This window comes from Eubalaena glacialis, chromosome 2 (assembly GCF_028564815.1).
Source record: "Eubalaena glacialis isolate mEubGla1 chromosome 2, mEubGla1.1.hap2.+ XY, whole genome shotgun sequence".
Taxonomy (NCBI): Eukaryota; Metazoa; Chordata; class Mammalia; order Artiodactyla; family Balaenidae; genus Eubalaena; species Eubalaena glacialis.
In genome coordinates this window covers 19283382-19307521 of record NC_083717.1, presented here as the reverse complement: position 1 = coordinate 19307521, position 24140 = coordinate 19283382, and the positions used below count along the sequence as shown (strand labels likewise).

The 24140-nt window shown below is 43.3% G+C and overlaps 1 protein-coding gene across 5 annotated transcripts in view; it reads right to left on the bottom strand.

The window, feature by feature from the left end:
• The window catches only part of PDSS1 (decaprenyl diphosphate synthase subunit 1), a 43230-nt gene extending 19199 nt beyond the window's left edge, over positions 1–24031 (bottom strand). For 2 of the 5 annotated variants that reach the window (XM_061179256.1, XM_061179266.1), the window contains exons 1-7: positions 23897–24031; positions 20325–20389; positions 18587–18707; positions 15815–15945; positions 6950–7091; positions 3341–3452; positions 3135–3244 (exon numbers count right to left, since the gene is read on the bottom strand). In XM_061179256.1, coding sequence (XP_061035239.1) covers positions 3135–3244; positions 3341–3452; positions 6950–7091; positions 15815–15945; positions 18587–18707; positions 20325–20389; positions 23897–24031 — 816 coding nt within the window. Of the gene's footprint in view, positions 1–3130; positions 3245–3340; positions 3453–6949; positions 7092–9171; positions 9365–15814; positions 15946–18586; positions 18708–20324; positions 20390–23810; positions 23861–23896 lie in introns of those variants that run through there. The other 3 variants (XR_009698967.1, XM_061179277.1, XM_061179284.1) reach the window with 3 other exon arrangements.
• Between the last annotated feature and the right edge of the window lie 109 nt (positions 24032–24140).

Below are 24140 nucleotides of genomic sequence, written 5' to 3'. Positions count from 1 at the left end.
TATCTTATAATAACCTATGGTGGAAATAATCTGATACAGATATTACTGAATCACTTTGCTGTACACCTGAAACTAACACAACTATACTACAAATGAACTATACTTCAATTTAAAAAAAAAAAAGATTCTTGACAACTAAATGCCACATGAGATCCTGGGCCAGAAAAAAATTTTCCCATTTGTTACTGATATAACAATATTACAACAACTGTTAAAATTTGAATAAGGTCTATTTGTAGATTAGATAAGAATATCATAACCAAAAAATAGGTGTTCAGCAGATATGACCCACAAACCAAAATTCTGTGGTGGCCCTCTGTAGCTTCGAAAATGGGGTAACAGGAAGACAGTGAATTGATTCCAGGCCACATGCAGCACTCGAGAGAACAGAAATTCAGAAAGAAATGAGAAAAATACATGAATCTGCAGGATTATCATACCCAGTTCTGGGTTCAAATCCCAGCTCAGCTACTGTCTGACTGAGTAACACCGGATGGGCCACCAGACCCCTCTGGTCTCATTCCCATCAGATTTTCTGGGGAACGAGGCATAGTGTTCACTGGTAAGCTACACAACATATTTTGCATGACTATGTGTAGAAACAAGGAGCCAATCATCTTTTAAGATTACTTCTATTTTTAACATCAATCAGTGTCCCAAAGCAATCCTAAACAGCCCTCTCTTAAACTTAATACTATTTTCCATTAAATAGCTCTTAGGACAATGAATTATATAAGCTATTAAGTTTCCTTCAAATTCCCATAACATCTTGGAATTCCATTAGCTCTTCTGTAATGATTCTGATGTTTAAATTCTCCTTACTCCTTCCTTTTGACATCTCTAATTTGCTTTGCATGCGTTCTTTCAGAGCTCACGTCTTTGCGTTTTAAGTACCAAGATTGCACAAAAATAGCATTTCTGAATATATAACACCTCTGGAACATCTCTACCCATAGGCACTTAAATATAGAAACTTTTATTCAGAGAGCTCATACTAAGATTCTGTTTTATTATTCCAATAGCTCTGGAGCTTAGGAATAAATCGCATGAAAAGTGGGTAGTTCTGGGGTGATGCCAGCATGCCTCCTAGTGGACAGTATAAAACATTTCATTTTTAACGAGGTTCGGGCCATATTAACACGCAAGTCCACTTTTAACTTGCTAATCTGTGAAGGATGAGGTCCTCTTTATAAGTGAATACACGTGCTATCCTGTCTTTGGCTTCCTAAGCAGAGGACAGTGAATTAAGTCTTTCCTTGATGACGTGGCTCCACTTCTGCGGGCCCTTGTAGGATTCTATCACTGAGTGCACTAGTTCATATTCTGGCTCCAGTGTCGCGCTGCTGCCCTGGGCCTGTGTGGACAATGACCCTCAGGTTTTCCAGTTCCAACAGCCCCACTAACTGCTAGTGCTTCTAACTGCAGCCTCAGGCCTGTGAAGTTGTTACTGAGCTTCCCCTAACACAGTAATGTGCCTTATGAGGATGGGTCTCCATCTTCATGGAGATTTTGGCATCAAAATCCAATGAAGGATTAAGGTCACAGCTTTATGGCCCCCATTTTAAATCAGTTATTCTTTTATTTAGCATTCTAGTGTCTATCATATTGTTGTCTGTCTCTCTTTTTTTAGAAAACTACACTCGCAATTTCTTGGAAATAATAAATAAAAAAAAAAAAAGAAAATGCTCTTTCAATAAAAAGACAAAAATGGCTGAGATTGTGGCCAGCATGTTCTACATAATACACATTCCTTAGGGTTTCACTTAGGTCTTTTTAGGGAGAAATGTTGCCCTCATTCTTTTCTGGCTCACAACTACACATTTCTTGACACTTTTCCAAATAGAGGCACTATTGGCAAAGGACTTTTTCACCTGAGAGGCCTGAGAAAAAGCTCTCTTTAACTGTAATTATGGTATAATTATTACATAATTATGTTAATTATGTATCATGACAGCAATTGACATTTGGCCCTTAGAAGTCTTCCCTTCTTGTTGCTTTAATTACAAGGGACTCTTACTTGCCCGGTTTTCATCTCATTTATATCTGCTAGGCTGAGAGACGGTCAGATGAACAATTCTATGGAGAGAATTGTCTCTCATTCATGGGCTAGCAGTGAATACCACAGTTTAGTCTACAGATTAAGGATAATACTAACTGATTTTTAAAAAGAAAAACTATGCGAAGAGTAGAGGGAAGGCCAAAGAGAAAGCAAGGGGTAAAAAAAGTTATGGTTCACACTCAATTTATACTCGGAAGGAAAATGGCTTGTTTATATATCATATAATTGGGAGGATCTACTACTCATAAAAAAGTATATAGAACACTAGTACAATCTGATAGTTATATATTTTCTCCCAGGTCAATATTATACTTAAGAACACAGCACTTCATTACTTTTTATACGTAAAACGTAAGAAACATTGTGTGTGATAATCACGAGAGAAACTATTTACGATAAGTTGTTCAAAATGTTATACCATTTAGGGACTTCTCTGGTGGCACAGTGGTTAAGAATCTGCCTGCCAACGCAGGGGACACAGGTTTGATCCCTGGTCCAGGAAGATCCCACATGCCGCAGACCAGCTAACCCCATGCGCCACAACTACTGAGCCTGTGCTCTAGAGCCTACAAGCCACAACTACTGAGCCCGTGTGCCACAACTACTGAAGCCTGCACGCTTAGAGCCCATGCTCCACAACAAGAGAAGCCACCACAATGAGAAGCCCGTGCACCACAACGAAGAGTAGCCCCTGCTCACCGCAACTAGAGAAAGCCCACATGCAGCAACAAAGATCCAACACAGCCAAAAATAATAAATAAATAAATTTTAAAAAAATGTTATACCATTTGGAAATTAGATTGGGGAATATATTATAAAGCTTATTTTGATTCAATTCTTGGGAGGAAAGATGAAAAGTTGATGTCTGCATAGCAAAAGAAGACAGCAAAAATGGAAACCTCAGCAGAAGTTCTCCACTGTCTGGGGATGCAATTCTTTTCTCAATGACCTCTTGGGACTTCGGTTACTATTTTAAGGTTCTCCAGTGAAATTTTTTTAGGAGAATTAGCTCCCAAGAAAGAGCTAGGAGGTTTGTTTGTTTGTTTTAACTTGAAAAGAGACAGAACGTACATACTGCTTTACAACTGTTGGCTATCAGACTTGCAGTCTTCTTGAACGTCTTTTCAAGGTAGTGTGCAAATCTTTCATTTTCATTTTCTTTTGACCCGAGCTGAAGAAATTCACCTATAAAAAAGGAAAGTGGTCATGTGAGGGGTTTTTTTTTTGCTTGGCAAAAAAATAAGATTGAATAAAAAAGAAGAAAAGTCAGAATTAACCTACCACGCACCAAATCTTCAATCACTTGGGTTAAAATAGATACAACAGCTGTATTTCCAATTCGTGCCAGAGCTATCGATGCTGCAGAAAGAATTAAATCGCCAGCAAGGACAGCCTAGAAAAGGAGAGAAGAAAACCTTTCAGAGAAAAGTATCTGAGCATCGGAGCCAACAATGAAGTTAACTTCTCAGAAGAGAAACAGAATGGGAGGTAGGGGTCATCCTGGATGTAAGTTGTCCCCCTTCCTCTTCCTCAGCAGGATTATGTTATAATCAGCTGCAGATTTGGGATGCTGTTTGAACTGGATGGGCTCTCAGAGATGACCCAGTCTGCCTCTCCAGTTCAGAGCTGAAGAAATGAATGCCTGGAGACGGAAGTACCTGACCCTCTGGCTTCATCCCTAGCCCCAGCAAAATGTCACTGCCTTCATTTAGTTACGCTGGACCATTCGCTCTCCCACCAAACCACGTGGCTGTGCCTTTGCACTTACTGTTTCTTCTGCTCAGAAAAGTGCCTCCCCTCCATCACCTGGCAGACTCACGTGCAGAATCAGCTCAGGCGGCACCTGCAGGGAGTTCACTCAGACCCCTCACTCTGATCTTCTGTGAGCACAGCACCCCTTGGATACTGCTGTCTTCCCACATTTTTCCTATTTACCAAACTCCTAAGGGCATGTAGCGGGAACTATCCAGCTAGTACTTAGTACGCACCAGTGCACGGCCCAACCCATGCTCTTCTCAATGAAAACTAAACCAAGGAATCTTGGCTCCAAGTTCAATGCTCTTAGAACGCTATAACACTGCCCCTCATTCCAGGACAAAATATTTTTCTCACTGAACACCAATCAATATTTTCCCAATCTTCTTTAGATTGTGAATAAACGTCTGCATTGTATTTGCAACTAATTATAAGTTATTCATGACCGAATTATATGCTGTACTCAAATACACTAATTTGCATACTTAAAGATATGGATAGGTGTTATAGAGTAGTTATAAATGATAGAGTTTGTGGAAGTTTAATCCACAGAATTTGCAACATAACCAAATTTTAAGTTTTTTTTATTTGTTGTTGTTGTTTTTGTTTCTGGCTGCATCATGTGGCATGTGGGATCTTAGTTTCCCAACTAGGGACTGAACCCGTGCCCCCTGCAGTGGAAGCGCAGAGTCTTAACTGCTGGACCGCCAGGGAAGTCCCAAGTTTTTACTGTCTTGTTAGTTCTCTAGTATCTAAAATTAGTGATGTTCAGTATGTTTACCAACTAATCATCATTTTATATAATGTATACTGTATAAGGTATCTTGATGTAAATGTAAATATACACTTATAAAGTCATTGTAGGACTTTCCTGGTGGCGCAGTGGTTAAGAATCCGCCTGTTAATGCAGGGGACACAGGTTCAATCCCTGTTCCGGGAAGATCCCACATGCCGCGGAGCAACTAAGCCCGTGCATCACAACTACTGAGCCTGTGCGCCACAACTACTGAGCCTGTGCTCTAGAGTCCACGCGCCCCAACTACTGAAGCCTGCACATCTAGAGCCCGTGCTCTGCAACAAGAGAAGCCACCGCAATGAGAAGCCTGCCCATCGCAACGAAAACTAGCCCCTGCTCGCTGCAACTAGAGAAAGTCCACGCACAGCAACGAAGACCCAGTGCAGCCACAAATAAATAAAATAAAAAAAATAAGGTCATTGTACACATTATGATTTATAGGTACACACACATCCATCATCCACCCTACATCATTAGCAGCTGAGGGCTCAGGATCTCTAGGCTTTTGCCTCTTTCCTCTCCTGGTCCTGGGGATCCCAGAGGCCAAAAGTTTCCAACCTTTGGAACTGAAGCTGCCAGACTGGGGATGGCTTGGGTGAGGGGTTAAGGGAAAGAAGGGATAGGGACCCAGACAGGGGAATGAGGGTTGATGGAAGAGGTGCTGTACAAATGGATTTTTATTGGTAACACAGCAGTTTTGTTTAACGGGCAAAAAGGGGAGACTAGCAGGTGGCCCCATGCAGGGCAGACCAGCCTTGCAGCTGAAAGAGGCAGGTGACAGTGGAAACACGGTCTTCCAAAGGAGGCCCCCGGGACTTTTCTGGTGGCGCAGTGGTTAAGAATCCGCCTGCAAATGCAGGGGACACGGGTTAGAGCCCTGGCCCGGGAAGATCCCACATGCCGTGGAGCAACTAAGCCCATGTGCCACAACTACTGAGCCTGTGCTCTAGAGCCTGCAAGCCACAACTACTGAAGCCTGCACGCCTAGAGCCCATGCTCCACAACAAGAGAAGCCACCACAATGAGAAGCCCACGCACCGCAACGAAGAGTAGCCCCCGCTCACCGCAACTAGAGAAAGCCCGCGTGCAGCAACAAAGACCCAACGCAGCCATAAGTTAATTAATTAATTAATTAATTAATAATTTAAAAAAAGGATGGAGGACCCCAACAGCAGAGGCAGTCACAAGAGGGGACCAGTCAGGAGAAAATCTTAACTTGTTCACTTAATCCTCCTCCTTTGCCCAAGGGCTCAAGTATAAAGCTTTAAGGACAGGCCCTGAAAACAGACACAGCAGACTGTAGGACATGTCATAGAGTTACCCAGGGCCTCTCCAAAATGAAACTCCACCCTTTTTTACCAACATTCTGATGTATGGAATTCTATCAATAGGACACAAAACCTTTTCATCTAAAATCGGAAATAAAAGGATTTAACAAAATCATGTGCACTAAAGCAAAACCAGCATGTAAAGATAATAATTAAGGTATATTTCTTCTTTGAATACGATTAGAAAACAGGTGGGAACCAGGTATTACAGACATGTGAGGGAGGGGAAGGTATGGAGAGGGAAACCTCATTCACATTAATGTTTTGTTTGTGCTTCAAATGGGCAGGATGGCCAAGGGAGGGGCATGTGTGGCGGGAGATGCCTGCTCCCAGAAGGCCCGTGGGTCTTCCCTTTTATTTGCTGAATTTCATCCCCTTCCTCAACCCATGATTTAAACATCCTTAAACAAGATGCCACATTCTACACACCCCCTTCAAGAAATGCTAATAAAATAATGTGGAAATATGCTTTAAAATATACATGAACTACTCAATTATAAAGCTTCTGTTTAAAAAGGTAAAAGTTTCACGGGAGAACAGTATCCCTCTGAGATTGATACAGATGTATGAATATATGTGTGTGTATATATGTCTGTGTATTTATACATATATATATATTTTAGTTTTATTTATTTACTTGCCTTGAAACTCTTGCATGTGGCAGTTAGTAAATGGTTAAGCAATTAAAGTGAATCTGAGTAATGTAAGCCCCAAAGTAAAAGGTGTAGATTCCTCATGAAATATGCTTTTTGGATAACTACAAAAATCTCCTTCCTTAACCAAATTCTATATAAAACTGTGAAGAAGCAGAAACACTAAGTTTATTTTTCTGTGCTGTTATCCATGATCAAACATCTGTATATAGACCAGACATGAAAACTATTTTGAAAGCTGGAAGACCACATTTGATGAAGCATATTTCACTTTTTAATGAGACAAATCTGAAAAATAAATGCAATCCAAAGAGTATGGGATTTAATAAGAAAGATTTAAAAAACCAAAAAGCCGTACCTTCTTTTCACCCCAGATCTTATTAACTGTGTGTTTTCCTCTTCGGGAATTTGCATCATCAATGACATCATCATGGACCAGGCTGGCAGTGTGGATCATTTCTGCAATTAAGGCTATGGCACGCTGGCTTGCTTGCACATTTCTAGTTAACAGAAAGCAATGCTTTTTAACAGAGATGCCGCCTATAACCTTCTCAGCAATCATCTTGTGAAAACTGGACATCGGATCTAGGATAAAGAATTTTATTTCTCTAAGAGAAACTATATAAAAACTTTGGCTTCCCTACACAGCCAATTCTATCATTTGGAGAACATTTTAAAAATGCACAAGATACCCTGCACCAAGATTATGTTTTCGGGACACCACACTAAGAAGTAGAATTTGTATAATTAACAACAAAAAAAGGATAAACACCTAAGATGTCTGGGTATCTGGCTGAAGAATCATCTTTATGTCCTATAACAGTGGTCTTGGTCAGTTGGTCAAGTTTACAGTTAGGTTACAATTAAATTTCAGGGGTGGGTGGGGAAGATGGGTGAAGAGCATTCTAAAGAAGTGTATTAAAGAACCAACGGTCACTGTGTTCAAAGCTTTTAACAATGTCTTAAATATTTAGTAAGAAGACCTTGATAACCAAGAGAGCTGGAATTCATAATTCCAATTGGCTATTGATATTGGTTACCAATATGAATTGATAATTCATATTGGAATATGAATTCCAATTCAAATTTAACCTGTGCATTAGAAATTTAAACGTTCATTTCCCAGATTTAACACAAAATACAGGAGAAACGTTACCAAGAAGATACCTGGATGTGACTTTTACAGTTAAAAGGGAACCCCAATTTCTTTTTAATCATCATTATTCTCACCATCATCATCTATGGGAATTTTAAAAAACTGAATTTTAAGAAAATCAAACTGGAGAAATAACCAACTGAATTTTCTGAATCTAAAACAGAAGACTGGCTCAAACACACGCTAACCAAATGTTTTATTTATTCCTATAGCTTACTTTTCAAATATCACCACGTTCTCTCTTAGAGGGGAGAAAACTGAGAGGGATACTGAAATGTGACTTTCTTTCTTTAAAAACCTAATCTGAACATCTGCAAAAGCCAGTGCTCATTCTAATTCCTCAGATCTAGCAGAAAGCCATGAAAAATGAAGTATAACTAACATTAAAGATGCTGGAATTTAACTACAAACACTAAATCAGCCTGAAGACTATCTTCCCGTCTTGCTTTATATGTAATTTTAAAATATGGTGCTTTGCCAGCAACTCTTACCTAAGATTTTTAGAACTAAACCTCAGAATCTTCCAACTGCTTTTAGCCCAGAAATCAACTGTAAAGTGCTGCTCATTATTTATTAATGTCACAATTATAACAGTTCTAAACACTTCTGGATCACAACACATTCTTCTGAGGAGGGAGAAGTAAAGAAACAGAGGGGAGGGACAAATCATCCTGTAAAACTACTTTAGTTAATGAGAAAATGGAGCTTTGGATGGCTTCCAAGAGCTTATTCTGAATCCTTCAGTGAGAAACTCACAGACCCTATAGAAGGAAGCTTGGACCTTAAATATTTTTCAGGTAAATTTACTGGATCCTATCTTAATGCACAAGAAAAGATGTAGACTTTTACAGTTGTTTTTTACATAAATAGAAAGACTATTTCTTTAGAACATTTTCTCAATGAATTTCAGTCTGATGAAATATACACTTGCTACTCATTAATAGTAGATCTTACCTTAAACAACTGGTAAGACTTCTAAGCCTTTCTCATGTATTTATAGGTCGGGCACCACTTCCGTTATCACAAGCTATGTCAGCAGGCAGGGGTCCTGCTGGGAAGCTGCAGTAAAATGGCAGTACTCACTGAGACACTGGAGTTTTTTGTAATTTGAAGATATTAAAACAAAGATTTCTTAAAATATTTTGAAATTTCATAGACTACATATATGTAAAAATGCCATTTTGTATGGCTAAATTGATGAAATCAGGTTTCTTGCTTAGAAAGTTATTTGGCATCGTGACACAGCCCCTACATAGGATAAACATCACATTTTAGATGCTTTATCATTTTATCTGATGTACTTTTTCCTGCACAATTAGCCTTTAACATGTGCCAGCTTCTATCTGGAAAATACTGTCACTACGTATCCACAGTACAGCATAATGGTCTGGAACCCAGATTTACAGATCACAGAAACAACTCACACTGTCTTGAAGATGAAATCTTCGAAGTACCGAACTGAGTCATGCCTTCAAAAAACTGGGCACCATGTCTACTTCCTGCTGTGAAAGAGCTGCCATACTTTCCCAACTTCTGGGAGAGGTGCTAAGAAAAACCAGTCAGGCGAGACAGCAGGAGAAAATGAGGCCCCGAGTCTCGAAAGGTGGCTCTGTCCTCCATCCTTCACACCTGCAAGAGCGTGCGATGACTCAGCCAGCCCCTCACAACAGTCAGGTTTTTCCCTCTTCATTAGATTTCAAACAACATTTTTATAATGAAGAATTTCAAGCACAGACTGAAGTAGATGGAATAATATAATGACCCCCCACAAACCCTTCACCAAGCTTACATGTGATTTAAATAAAATGCTTTTTCCTCCTATTCATACTGATATATAATGCCAAGTCTTAAAGAAATGACAAGTAAACCCCCAGTGTGAGAAAACTGTCTCCAAAAAGAAAATCAAACCTTGTCAATGGGTTACCTTGATTTGCAACAACTGAGGGAAGCAGAATTTAAATAGTAAACGTGGTTTCACTTTAACAGAGACAGAGAAGCTTCTATTCCCAAAGCTACAGAGGTTGTATAAAGACCAGAGTTCTCAGGTGGGTTACAGAAGGCTGTTTCTATTTCCCAATGCTCTTCTGTTTATTTTCTTCTGCCAATTCTAAACAGAAGGTTTCACTTTGCTTGTGAGAACTCTGACAAGATTAGTGTTTCTTAAATATCATTTCTTGCCCACCGTGTCAAAATCAATACTCTTGAAAATAAAGACTGAAAATTCCTTAGACTTAGGAATTGGGATCCCTCATGATGGGGCTCAGGAACTGGCATTTTGAAGCAGCAGTCCTGGCGATTCTGACGCACAAAGTTGGGGACATGCTGCTCTGTAAGTGGGGGTATTTGCCTGACTGACTGCAAGCCCCAAATGGAAGCTTCTCCTGAGAAGGGATTTGACACAAGCTCAGCCTCTGCTGCCCCCCTGCAGCCCCGCCTCTAAACCACAGGCGTGACCTGAAACTTGGAGGCCCAGTTTAAAGGTCTTATGCCAACGACTCCCCAAGTCTCTCTGCAGCTCGAGGGCAGGAAGTCTCCCCTGTTCTGAAAGGCACAGTCACGGGAGGGTGACCTCCTCTTCTCTGACACTTCGCATCATCTCGAGTTTTAAAGGCACGAATGAATACTTCATCAGTTTGGTACTGAAGAAACTCTCTAGTTAAAATGCAAACAAAGTCTCTCTCTGTCTCTAAAATTCTTCAGGATGTGAACTGCATCTCCTAGTTGTTACCTGATAGAAGTACACATATTCAAGTTTTCAGTATGCTGAACAATATATCCATGTCACTTAAGATCCTATCTTTATCTGCCACTGAGCTGACTTGCTACAAGTTTGGGTCCCTCAACTACTGACACTGTGGAAAGTGTTCAGCTCCCCCCTGGGTCTGCACTGCCAGATCTGGTGCATCCAGAAGCGGTACCTCCAGAGGGAGAGAAAAGCCCCAGCAGGCACACTCTCCGCACTCACGCGATAGGATGTGAATGATGGGGTTTGTCCCAGTTTCCTGTGGCCCTGTGACAAATCACCGCAAACTTGGTGGTTTAAATCAGTAGAAATTCTCCCACAGTTCTGGAGACCACAAGTCCAAAAGCAGTTTCTCTGAACTGAAATCGAGGTATCGGCAAGGCCAGGCTTCCTGCAGAGCCTCAAGGAGAGAATCCTTTCCTCACTCCTTCCAGTTCTGCTGGCTGCTGGAGGGCCTTAGCTTGTGGCCACAAGCTTGAAGGAGCCACCTTCAAGTCTCTCCCCTCCATCTTCACATGGCCTTCTCTTCTGTTACGGCAATCTCCCTCCGCCTCCCTCTTTAGGGATACAAGTGATTGCATTTCGGGCCCATCAGATAATCCGGGATGACACCCCCATTTCAAGATCCTTAACTTAAGCACATCTGCAAAGGCCCTTTTCTTGCCATATAATGTAACGCTTACAGGTCCCAAGGATTAGGATGTGCATACTTTTGTGGGGCCATTTTTCAGCCTAACACGATTTCTTACTTTCACCATCCTCTTCTGCTGATGCGCAAATGTTTCCTTTTCAGTGATCTGATTCTTAAAATTACTTGATTTTACTTCATCTGTCTAAAATCTTGTTTCTCCACATTACTGACACGACCTTGAAGTGTCTCCCCTTCCGCAGTGGCGTCCAGGTTGAACGCGGGGGACAGAAGGCGTCCCTGCCCATCTCTCACTCTCGCTTCTCATCCTCTGCCCCCAGCCACTGCAGTCTTGTTCCCTCCTTTCCCTGTACTCCTTACCGGCACACTGAGGCATGAACATCAAAGGTGCCTTCCTTCTAAGGGACAGCAGAGTGCAGGAGGGATACCTGTGAGCTCCAACTTGCTTAGCACGTCATTTTCCTTGGTCACTGGCCATTCACCTTTGAAAACCCAAACAAGCGCACCAGACTACAGTGAAGACTGCCTTTCTTTGGAGGGAAGAGCGGTTTTAAGCTTGATCCTAACAGTCACGAATCCATCAGCAGTTTTAATATCAAGAAAAATAACTGACATTCAAGAGCCGCAGCTCCTGAATCTTTCAGATTTATATCCAGATAAAAATAGATGCCTGCAAAGTTGCATCGTAAATGATGCAGGATTCATGCTACTGGTTATTTTCTTGCCACTGAAGAAACAGTGCGTTTTGGAAGCCCTGGACATGTGGAGACTGACTCCATGATGGTATCTCAGACCTGCAGCTTATCCAGGCTGGCTTTCTCCACAGGATCCAGCGTGCAACAGAATAATGCAGCATTTGGGTTTTTCAAATTGAGCACAGCTGATGAACCTGTAGACGTTGACTCCTTCAGTGATAGAATCAGCCTCCCCCTCGTGGTGGGAGCCGAAGAGTGAGCACACAGCATGTTCAAAGCCCCATAGCCGCCTTGCTCTCAATGATGTTCCCCTTAGGCTTGGGCCTGACCTCGCCCATGAAATGGACAACCACCTGGTTATCAAAGCCTCCTCTACTTCAGTAGGTATCCCTTATTACAGACTTTACATCAAGATCCATTTTAATAATGAGTATGGACACATCAAAAGTGCCATCTCCTAGGTTAAAGACAAAAATATTTCTCGTGGCACCAACCTTCCTAACCCATAAACAGCCGCAGCAGTAGCTGGCTCAATGATTCAGAACACACAGAAACCAGGAATGGTTCTAGAATCGTTAGTGGCCTGACTCTAGGAATCATTCATGTGAGCTGGTGCCGTGATGACTGTTTTGTTACAGTTTCCCTAGAGTAAGTTTTTGTAGTTTCCTTTGTCTTTATGACAATCACAAAAGTTACTTCTTCTGAATTTAAGATTTTTATCGCATTTGGAAGCTTGACCTATTTACTAATGTGAAAACTGCATCTTATAATCTCTTCTATCTAATCCAATGTCTGGCTTTGTAAACTGGACTAGTGGGATTCAATGCCACTTGACTATTTGTACAGTCAAGATCAACAGATCTGTGCCCAGTATAACTTGAGTAGGCCTGTTATCCCAATCACTGGCGGTGATATCCACTTTCCAGTGCCAGATTTCCACGAGAAACTGATGGTGTCAAGACTGATGATAAGAACAGGTGCCTTCTATGAGATCTGAGTAGGACAGGTTTGGTTTGTTTGAGAAGAGACACTAATTGTGCTGTGGTCAATAAGTAGAGCAATTTCATAGAAATCTATTCCTTATAAAGGTCACTTCTGATTTGGATTCTTTGATAAGGTAAGTTCTGACCCACAGGTAGTTGGGTTTTGCTGAACTCTGTTGCAGGTTGGGTTCTCGGGAAAGCAGACTCTCACGTTTAAAGTACAGAATGTCTACTCAGAAGTGCCCTTGGGATCAACACCTGAGGGAGGGGGAGGAGACAAGAGGATGGGGTAGAGGGAGAAGTTTCTGCAGTGCAGGCCCATCCACAGCCGCGGCCACTCCATCGTGTGCTCTGGAGCTAGAATGGCCCTTCCTCTGTCAGCCCCTGGATGTGGACTGGCTCAGGTGAGAGGATTCTCTGCAGCCGGGGCAACCCTTGAAGAGGCTGCGAACTGAAGGCTCTCCACCAGCAACACTGGCCCAGCAGCTGGGGCAAAGGGTCCTTCAGGGAAGGGAGATCTGGGCAGCGTGGCTCAGAATCCACCACAACTCTGTTTTCTGGACCTTCCAAGTCTGATTATCTGTTGTATGCGTCCTACCTTACCTGACCAGGTACTGTGGTTATCGGGATACATGGAAGAAAAATAAAGATGAAGCCATAAGGTTTTTTGGGCCATATTACCCTTTAAGAATATGCTATAAGCCATGTATACCTTTGCGTGCAAACATACGAAAATTTCTGCGCACAATTCTAAGGGGCTCACAGACCACCCCCCGCCCCAGCTTTCACGGACCTCAGCTTAAGAATTCCCAGTGAAGTGATCTAGCAGGGAACACATAATGGACGACGGACAAGCTTAATACAGGAAAAAGAGAAACTCAACAGAAGGTAGTTCCCCCCCCAAACCCATTTCTTAAGGTATCTGTTCTATTCTGTTTTCTAAAATCCCCTCCAGGATTACTGTTAACCTGATTTAATACACATCTCAGAAGCAAGACGATGACGTCTAATAAGCCTTAGAGGAGCCATTAAACTGTGACTGTCAAATGATGAAGCAGGCCTCTCGCAATTCTGCCAACACCAACAAGCAGGCAGGTGAAGTAGTGGAACGGCTGCTGGTGGCATCAGCTAGAAACAGAGGCCTGCGTGGTCCTGCCCAGAATCTTTTACCTTTGCCCCACATTGTTCTAAACCTCTTTCAGCAAGCAAAATCTCAAATGGCCCAGGCTCTCCCCCCGTTCCCCACCCCCTCTTGCTTCAAGTGGCATGGAAGTTAACAGCTAGATATTTGGCCTATTAAGAGCCTGATCCAAAAGGGTCCTTAGGAAGTAAGTATTCTCAAGAAGCTGGGGTTTGGAGAATAATATCGTTAGGCTACTGTACCACCCAAATGCACGCCACAGTCACGACTCACATCCCGATGCCTCCATACTGTGCCTTCAGCAAGCCCTGCTCCCGTCAGCTACGGGGAGAACGAAGCTGCAGCTAGAACATCCCTGGAGAAGGCAGAATTGAACTTCCTTTTTAAAGTAGCAATGCCTTTTCTGGGTTATAGTCTCCCATTTTTTTCTGCAACCAACAGTTTATACAGTTTCAATGAGGTAAATTGAAGACTTTGACTCTGAGGATAACAGCTGACAGGATTTAAGGTGAGCAATGCAGAATATTTTCCTTCCCTTGTTTTCTGTGAGGGTGATGAACTGTACTGTGTGTTAATCTGAGAAATTAAAAATATAAACACACACTATCTCTAGACCAGTGGTTCTCAACCAGGGACGATTCTGCTCCTCCGGGGACGTCTAGCAATGTCTGGAGACATTTCTTGGTCGTCATCAACTAGGGGAGGGGCTGCCAAACACCCTACAAGACACGTAACAGTCTCCACGGCAAAGAATTATCTGGCCCCGAATGTCAGCAGAGTCAAGGCTGAGAAACCCAGTTCTAGACCATGTGAGAAGTATTTCAAGTTTGGTTCAGAGGGAGCATTTCTGCTGCCCTGCCTTCCAGGTGAAGTGAAAGTGGTCCTGATGATGGGAAAACGGTCACTGCCAGAGATTTCACTGCTTGTTCAAACTATACTGTGAGCACCTGGAAAGTCTCAGGGTAAGTGGGAGGCACCCATGAGCATGGAATCATATCCTGGAGCTGGAGGGGCACAGCAGCGGGGCGCAAACGGCTGCAGGCAGAGGCAAGCATGCGCTAAGAAGCAACATCTGACACTCGTTCTGACAGCATCCTTAAATTTAGTGCTGGCAAACCTTAGGCATTCCTTAAAGTGTTATCTACAGAGAAAAGGGAATGTAATGCAAATGTTCAACACTAGGGAAATGTATGAGTACATTATGGTCTACTGGAGGTTACATCAATAGATTACATGATGTAAAAAAAAAACTATGAAGACACTCCAGTAACATGGCAAAGAGTCTAAAAAATAATGGCAATGGGTCCTTTGTCGTTTTCCTTTAATATTAAAACACTGCAGTTGTTTTAATACTGGAAAAATTTACACATATTTGAAACATAAAAGTTGAAGACCGATAGTCAAAATGCCTTAAGAAGCTTTTTCTTTGGCACGTTTCCAAAGGCCACAGGAAGTCAGGCCCTGCAGCGGGTGTGGTGCCCAGAATCCAGGCCTAACTCATGACTTTATAACCATCAACCTTTGGACTAACGGCCATGTGTACAATGATTACAAGTATGCATACATCCTGGTATTCTTTACTTCTGAATGAGAAAACTCAATGTGGCTTTGAAAATTCTTTCCAAAATGTTTATTTGCAGCTGAAGTTGTTCTTCCACGATACTAAAAAGCATGGAAAAGGAAGATGCCCAGACTAGACTCCAGGGTGACCTTGGGAACACAAAGCTAGAAACTAATTACCACAAAGTGAATTCTCAGATACATGCTACTTCTTAAACAGGAGACTAAACAGTAACCTTGGGAAGGAAGGTTTGCCAAATATAAAACCAATAAAGGGGAGAAAGTAAATAACTCACCGGGAGTTATTATGATGAATATTACAGGCTCGGGCCATTAGCACCACAATAATTGGTCGAAAGGCTTTTCCTTTTCCATCAAAGTAGTATTCACACATTTCCTTAAGTTCTGTTGTAGATATGAATAGTTCCTGAAACAAAGTTTCTCTGTGTCAATACACCATCATAACTGCACAGTCAGTGGGATTTCTTTCACAAAACTTTGATTTGATTTTAGTGTATTCATTTCAACTGAGAAATTCAACACTCAGTAGGAAAAGGTTCCAACGTTGTATGGCCACAAAGCTGGCTGTGTGTGGCTGGGCCACAAGCAATGCCTGGCTTGCCCCCAGGGGCCTCAGTGCTGGGGTGAGCACTGCTGCCGCCCCATGACTCCAAGAGATAGCAGGTGCAGGAGGAAAGCACCAGATGGCCAGTGACAGCTGGAGAGAGAAAGAAACAGGGCTTGTTGCAGCTTGGAAGATGGAGGGGAGAGGACAAAGATGGGGAGTGCAGGAGCCAATGAAGCAGGAGGTCAGTGGGTATCAGGGGCTGGAAGACAAGATGTGGCCAGAGAGAAGAGCAGGGGTCAGAGTCTGGCTCAGCCGTTACTTAGCCACACAAGCCAAAGGTTCATAGGGAAAGTGTAAGACATGGTTTACCTGATGACAAGGAGCTTCCAATTGAGTTGGGAAAGCAAAATTTTTAAAAATGTGAAATATTCAGTGAATAATATGGTGGTAACTTGAACAATGCCGTACGTTAAATGCATTAAAGTTCAAAGAATGGAGAGATCAGTGTGGACGAGAAAAACTGAACATTTCATGGAGAAGATAAGCTTTGATTGGGGATTAAAGGATAAGTAGGATTTTGATCTCTGAAGAGGAGGGAGAGCCTTCCTGGTGATGGGCATGTGTGTTTACTGTATCTGTCCCTCAGGGACTTGCTGGAGAGAATCAGAGCTTATGCCCTGGGAGCAATGGGAGCTACAAATGGACCCAAAGGACGTTCAGCAGGGCTCAAGTGAACACAGTCCAGCAGGCCAGCCACTCACTCCCTCAGCTACTGACTCAGTGCCAAGGACGATAATAAACGCAGAGGTTTCAAAGACAAATAGGACAGCCCCTTGCCTACAGGCAGCTCAGAGTCTAGATGGGGGAAGGAAAACAATACTGCGGAGGGACTGCTGTCGTGGAGGTAAGTGCAGCTGCTCTGGGAGCACAACGGGGGCATCTCTGGTTCAGGCTGAGGGCGGGAGGAGGAAAGCAAGGCTGGGGACTGAAGGCAAGAGACAGACGAGACGAGGAGGGTGTGGAGGGGAAAAGGAGGGCTGCGTTGAGGATCCCCCCCCCAGGTTCCTGGGTGGCAACCTCCAATCAACAGGAAAAACAAGAGAAAAAACAATCTGTAGGAAAATGTAGCCCTTCAGATCTGCCAAGTGTGAGACAGTCATGGACATTCCAGGGTGCTGCCCAGTGAGCAAAGTTTAGGAGAGAAAATTCCATCTGGACTGGAGATATTATGTGGGAGTCATAAGCATGGGAATGGGTAAACTGAAGACAGAGAGAGAAGAGGAGCAGACAGAACCCCAGGGAACGGCAAAATTAATAGGGGTGGGTTGGAGGGGACAGAGAGGAACCCAGGAAGCTGACTGAAGGATGGCCTAAGAGTCAGGAGAACGAGCAGAGTGCAGAAGCCAAGAGATGGGTTTCACAGAGGGGGTTGTGGTGAACAGTGTCCAATGTTCAAAGAGTCCGGGAAGATACAAACCAGCAGTGCCCACTGGATTTGGTGGAAGGAAGCAAAGGCAGTTTCAGAGGAGAGGCTGGAAAGGAAGGCACAGTGCGATGGCGGAGCAGTGGTGAAGGGGCAAAAGAGAGAGAGAGGCCAAGAATACTGGAAGGGAAAGGGTAGGAGGACACAGGGTCAAGGGATGGTCCTTTAAAAGACAACCAGGAAGAAGCTGGAGCATAAAAAATGGATCTGAAAGAGAATGAAGAGGGCGAGTCTGCAGATAAAGACAGGAGAACGGGGAAGTGCAGGAGGAGTTCCTAGGGCCCCGAGGAGGCAAAGGGGATGGGACTTAACCAGAGGTACAGGGATGAAGCTGGAAAGGAGGGAACCCTGACTTCACTGAGGTGGGAGGGGAGGAGGCCGGCACGCAGCAGTGTGGGCTGCAAACGGCCCAGAGCAGGCGTTCAGGGAGTTCCTCCTTCACGGCTTCTGCTTGGTCCACTGGACAGGAAGTGGTGAAAACAGGAGAGTCGGGTGGGGGCTGCAGGGGGAAAGTGCAGAACCTTGAAACGGGAAGGAAGCTGACCAGCGGCACATGAACATTTCTGGGCAGCATCTGAGAATCCACGTGAGGCTGGGGGCCACTGAAAATTTTGGGAAAAGAATGCTTAGCGAAGAAAGCCCTATTTGGGTCAGGCTGGCACTGATATTCAGAACTGGACAGGAAGACAGTAGCAGGAGTCACCGGAGGCTTCATAGCCTCACCAGGCCTGGAGCATGTGATGGATTTGGCAAGGAAAGGTCAGATGACTCTTTGGACGTGTATGTGCTGCCTGTACCTTTTTTTTCAGTTTCCCCATTCTGCCATCATCCCCCTCTGGATAGTAACTTGCATTGCATCCTCCATGATGCCCCACACTTGTTGCTCAAGAAACATTTGAAACCTGACATTTGGGAATCAAGTCTGCAACAGCACGGCACACATATGAAAACCTGCACTGTTTGCTCATAATTCTAAGAAATCAGCATTACTTTACAGCATCGTCAAAAATATCTTACCTTCCTGATGTCCTCGTACAGACCTTTCAAGTCTCTCCAGCCAAGGTTAAAAGGATCAGTGTATTTCTCACCACTCTGTGTTTTACTACAGCAGCACACTGCTGGCGTCATGTGATGGAACCTGGAGAGGCAGAAATGCACAGAGTGGAAGACTGAGTTACTTTACTGAGATAACTTCACTTTTAAGTAAGAATTATACAGACCTATGTATACACATATACATATAGCAGAGTATGATGATGGAAAATTTAAGCCCAGATACTTGCTGGAAATTAAGCATGAATACAAAAAGGTCATTAAAATTTAGAAAAACATAACAGAATTCTGATCTTGCTCAACAATACATCAATTTTTATAACCAGGACCCTGGGAACCCACAAAATCAAAGAAATATAAACCATGTTCATCGTGTTCTGAGTTTAAATTTTATACAGTTGGGCCTCCATACCTATGGGTTCCGCATCCGCGGATTCAACCAAACTCGAATTGAAAAAAAAAATTTATACATAAAAAAATATATATTTATATATATTTATATATATATAAATATATAAACTCATAAAATTTCAGAAAGTTTCAAAAAGCAAAATTTGAATTTGCCATGCTTGGCAACTATTTACATAGCATTTACATTGTATTTACAACAATTTGCATAGCATTTACGTTGTATTAGGTATTATAAGTCACCTAGAGATGATTTAAAGTATATGGGATGAGGGGCTTCCCTGGTGGCGCAGTGGTTAACAATCTGCCTGCCAATGCAGGGGACACAGGTTTGAGCCCTGGTCCAGGAAGATCCCACATGCCGCGGAGCAACTAAGCCCGCGAGCCTGTGCTCTAGAGCCCGTGAGCCACAACTACTGAGCCCATGTGCCACAACTACTGAAGCCCTTGTGCCTAGAGCTTGTGCTCCGCAACAAGAAAAGCCACCACAATGAGAAGCCCATGCACTGCAACGAAGAGTAGCCCCCCTCCCCTCAACTAGAGAAAGCCAGCACACAGCAACAAAGACCCAACGCAGCCAAAAATAAATAAAAATAAATAAATAAATAAAGTATATGGGATGGGGACTTCCCTGGTGGTGCAGTAGTTAAGAATCCGCCTGCCAATGCAGAGGACATAGGTTTGATCCCTGGTCTGGGAAGATCTCACATGCTGCGGAGCAACTAAGCCCATGCGCCACAACGATTGAGCCTGCACTCTAGAGCCCGTGAGCCACAACTACTGAGCCCACATGCCACAACTACTGAAGCCCGCATGCCTAGAGCCCGTGCTCCGCAACAAGAGATGCCACCGCATTGAGAAGCACATGCACCACAACGAAGAGTAGCCCCCCTGCTCGCTGCAACTAGAGAAAGCCCGCGCGCAGCAACAAAGACCCAACGCAGCCAGCAATCAATCAATCAATCAATCAATCAATCAATCAATGTTCCTTTAAAAAAAAAAAATAAAGTATATGGGATGATGTGTGTAGGTTGTATGCAAATATTATAGGACTTGAGCATCCCCAATTTTGGTATCTGAGGTGGGGGGGTGGCTAGAACCAATCCCCCTCCACCATACCAAGGGACAACTGTATTCCCATTTTTTCAAAAGGCAGAGATCACATAGAGCAGATATTGTGGCACTTAGTTAAACAGCATATCCAATTTGTTGGACTAGCCCACCACAATTTAGAATAGAAATTTACTGGCAGTATGGCTAATAATTTTAGTTGCAATACAGATTATAAACTTACCGTGATATACTATACATATTTGGAAAGGCAGATGTTAAACTCTTCACAAGATTAAAATAGGACATCTATAAAATAAAAGTATTAAGAAATTTGTAAGAATATTTGTGAAAAACTTGTTTATAACACTAGATAAATTAAAACTCCCATATTTATAATAAAAGTACCCTTTATCTTTTAGTTGTCCATTTAGACTGCAGACTTCAGAAAAAATAACAAAAAGTTTCCTTTCCTTATTACAAAAGCAATATTCGTCATTACAGAAAATATAAATATGAAAAAAGCAGAAAATAAAAAACATCTATAATCTATCCCTTCCCCCAAAGACTGCTCCACATTCACATCTATCTTTCCAGATCTGAAATTCCCTTCCATTTAGCAAAGACTGGGCAGAGAATAGTAAGGATTAGTGTGGTTTACACTCTTTTAAAGTCTTAAATTGGTTTAAAACAAAGAATAATCAAGATCCCAAAAGCATCTGCCCAGACAGTGAAAAAGAAAGGATTTCAATGTTAAGGAAGAAATTTACAGTTACACAAACACTGCCTATTTCAAGCCACTGTTCCTGAATATACTTGGAAATGGTACTTCTTGAAAAGTAATGTCAACAAACAAGCAAGCTCAGCAGCATATTTTGATAATATTAATGAGAGATCAAGAACAACAAGAGACAACTTCTAAAGGATTCAGAAGTAGTGCCAACAAATAGTTCCAACAATTATTGTGCACAGGAGTGGGAACCCACAGATACAGCACCTAACTTGAAGAAATCAGGGACACAGGCATTTCAAAAATTACTAATTTACTAATCTGATGTGCGAAGGGCTCTTATAGAATACTTGAAGAAAATATCTTGACAAAGGATGGATTTAGCAGTACAAAAAGAAAACTAAGGTAATAAAGCCTTACAATGTGCTTTCACACTATTTGACTCTCACAACTACTTGCTTTTATACAGCCGGGGAACTTGAAATTCAGAAAAGTCTGAAAAACTGGTAATACAGGTATGTTTACAATATATCAAAAGAAAAAAGCACCTACAGCACTGGGTGCATTATGTGATTCCACTAAAAATGTGTACACCCACACAAATAAAATCCACAGAAAACAGGGTTTAGAAGCATATAAACCAGGCTATTGAAAATAGTTATTTTGGAATAAATAGGATCGTGGGAGTTTTTTGCTTTATTCTTTTAAAATTCATATTTTCTGAATTTTCTTTAGTGAACACACCCCGCTTTAGACATATTAAAATGACAATAAAGGTTGACTTTGCCAGGCAGGCAGTGGCCAAAGAAGGCGGTCCTGAGTTCTATTTTCACCATAGCATTATATATTCATTAAACCAGTAAGGACATTTATGACATCCCAGGCATTAAAATGTCCTAAGGAAAAAAAGTGATAATCCTTTCCTTTCATTTTACCATTACATGACACTTAACCTACTTTTGTCAGCCTTCATGCGTAAATGATTCAAACGAATTTAGGATTTATTATAATGCTTATTCAATCTGAGACCTAACCTCTAACTTGGGGTGAAGAGTTAAAATTACACAGCTAATACAGAGCGCTCTTAACCACTGGGCATAGCTTGTTAAAAGCCTGGAAGGTGGATCTTGGCTCAGATCCCAACATTTCCCAACATTTCTGCTTTAAGAGTACTTTCGGGCAATGTTTCCCAAAGTGAGGTTAGAGGTGCTCAGGAGAGCAGGAAAGTATTCAAAGGGAGTGGTGTAACCGGAGCCACCTAGTGTGCCACTACTAGCACGGGCAACAACCATCTCAACCAACTCCGATTTTGTGTCTTTCCATCACATATTCTCCCTGAAAGCCAACCCTGCCTCCCATGAAGTTACCTTTTTTAAAAAAGAGAAAATGCTGAGTAAGAATCAAGACATACTGACAAGTGATTTGGCACAATCAGATACATACTGGTTTCCGTCCTATCCCAAGATGTTTGAACACTACCAATGAAGAAGTTGAGAGAACATACAAACATCAGCAAGAGTGGAGCTGTGCTGGGAGAGACGGGCGTGGCTTTATTGTTGTTGCTCTTTGTCCCCAAGGACTATCAGGCCCTAAGAGACTTGAACTAGCCAAAACACACCCTCCTGAGGCAGACACCAGAAGGCTCATGTATTTACAGTGAAAAATACCACTGACACGAATCAGAAATACACGTACTGGCATGACCAGCAAAGCTCCTCCTTGTGGTCATTAAGGCAGACATGGAAGACATCCAGCATATTCTCTCCAGGAAAGCACCCTTTCTGTGGCTAATTGTTTAATGGGCATGGAATTTCTTTTCAAAGAAAAGAAGTATCAGTGGCATCAGTGGTGGGTGCATCCATCTCTCCAAATAACATCCTCATCTGCGGTACTAGAAATATTTGAAGGCTGGCTAGGACAGTACTGAAATGGATCCCAGCAGACTCTCTTTTTCCCATATTCTCTCTTTATTGTCTAATCCATAGACTAGCCCAGCTGCCATTCTCTCTCCAAATGTCTATTTTGGATAAGTTGTGATTATGTATGCATATGTATCCAAAAGTAGACATTCAGAAATACTACATATTTCATATTGGGAAATGGTCTTTAATGGACACGGAAGTGTACCAAATCTGATTGAAACGGAAGAGTCCTAAATTCAAATAAACTTTTAAAAAAATGAGCCTTGCGGATGAGAGAACACATACAATTACTATGTGACCGGAGAAGTCTCTAAAAGGACAGTGAGTCCACAGACCTTGCGTGGTTATGCTTACCAGTACGAGCCTAGCCTGTGGTACGCTAAGAATTAATCACTACAAAGTGCGGCAAAGGACTCACAGAGCTATAGAAACTTGTCAATACACAGGAGCTAAACTGACCGGAAAGGGAGAAAAATGAGATGGAGTCCAAAGGCAGCAGGGCAGAGCGTCAGGGAGTCATGGTTAGTGCTCAGATTCTGACTCTGCTTCAAGAAGTCATAAGTCGATTTAAAGATCAAGGTTTCTCCACTTGCGACATCCTCAGGCCTCTTCTCCTTCCAGCCCGTCCAGGTGTGCCCTCCCTCCGAAGCAACTACCACAGGACTGAACTCCGGTCCACTCTAAGCATCAGCCCTGCGTTCTCCACGAGACTTTTCCGCCTATTCCGAGGCTACCCAGACCCTCCGTATCTCTGAGCGCTCAGAGCACCTTTTGCTCTAAAATCCCAATTAAGTTCTGTTGCCCCCGAAGCCCTGGCTGTAACTCGAGAGGAAACACCTGCAGACGCTCTCCACGCTTTACGCATACCCCAGGAGACCACTGGGCCACACCTGCGTTTCGCCGGGACCTGGCTCCTCACCGCCCCTTCCCCACAACCGAGACGCTCCCCTGTCCCCAGGACACAGCTCTGCAGCCCCGCGCGGGGCGCCCACCCCTCGGCTGCGCCCCGTCCTCGGTGCCCCGCCAGCCCTGGGTCGCGTCCCAGCGCAGCCCCGCGGCCCCCGCCCGCCGCTCGTACATCTCGCCCTCATTCATTCTGCGGCGCCGCTGTCATTGGCGCGGTGACCTCTGCGCCCGGCCACGGCGCGCGCTTCCCGGCCTCACCTGCGCGCGGGCGACAGCGGCGGCGGCGGCGCGCAGCCCGGACAGTCCTGCGCGGCCAGGAGAGCCGGGCCCGGGGCTCCGCGCCGCCGGCCTCCAGGAGCAGCCGCGCCGCCACCGCCACCAGCATGAGGCCATGTTCCGCGTCTGAAAGTCGCGGCAGAGCTGCAGCTCCGCCTCTGGCCCGGCGGCCCCTCCTCCCGGGACCCGGAGCCGGAAGTCCGGCAGCGGAAGAGCGTCTGCCTCG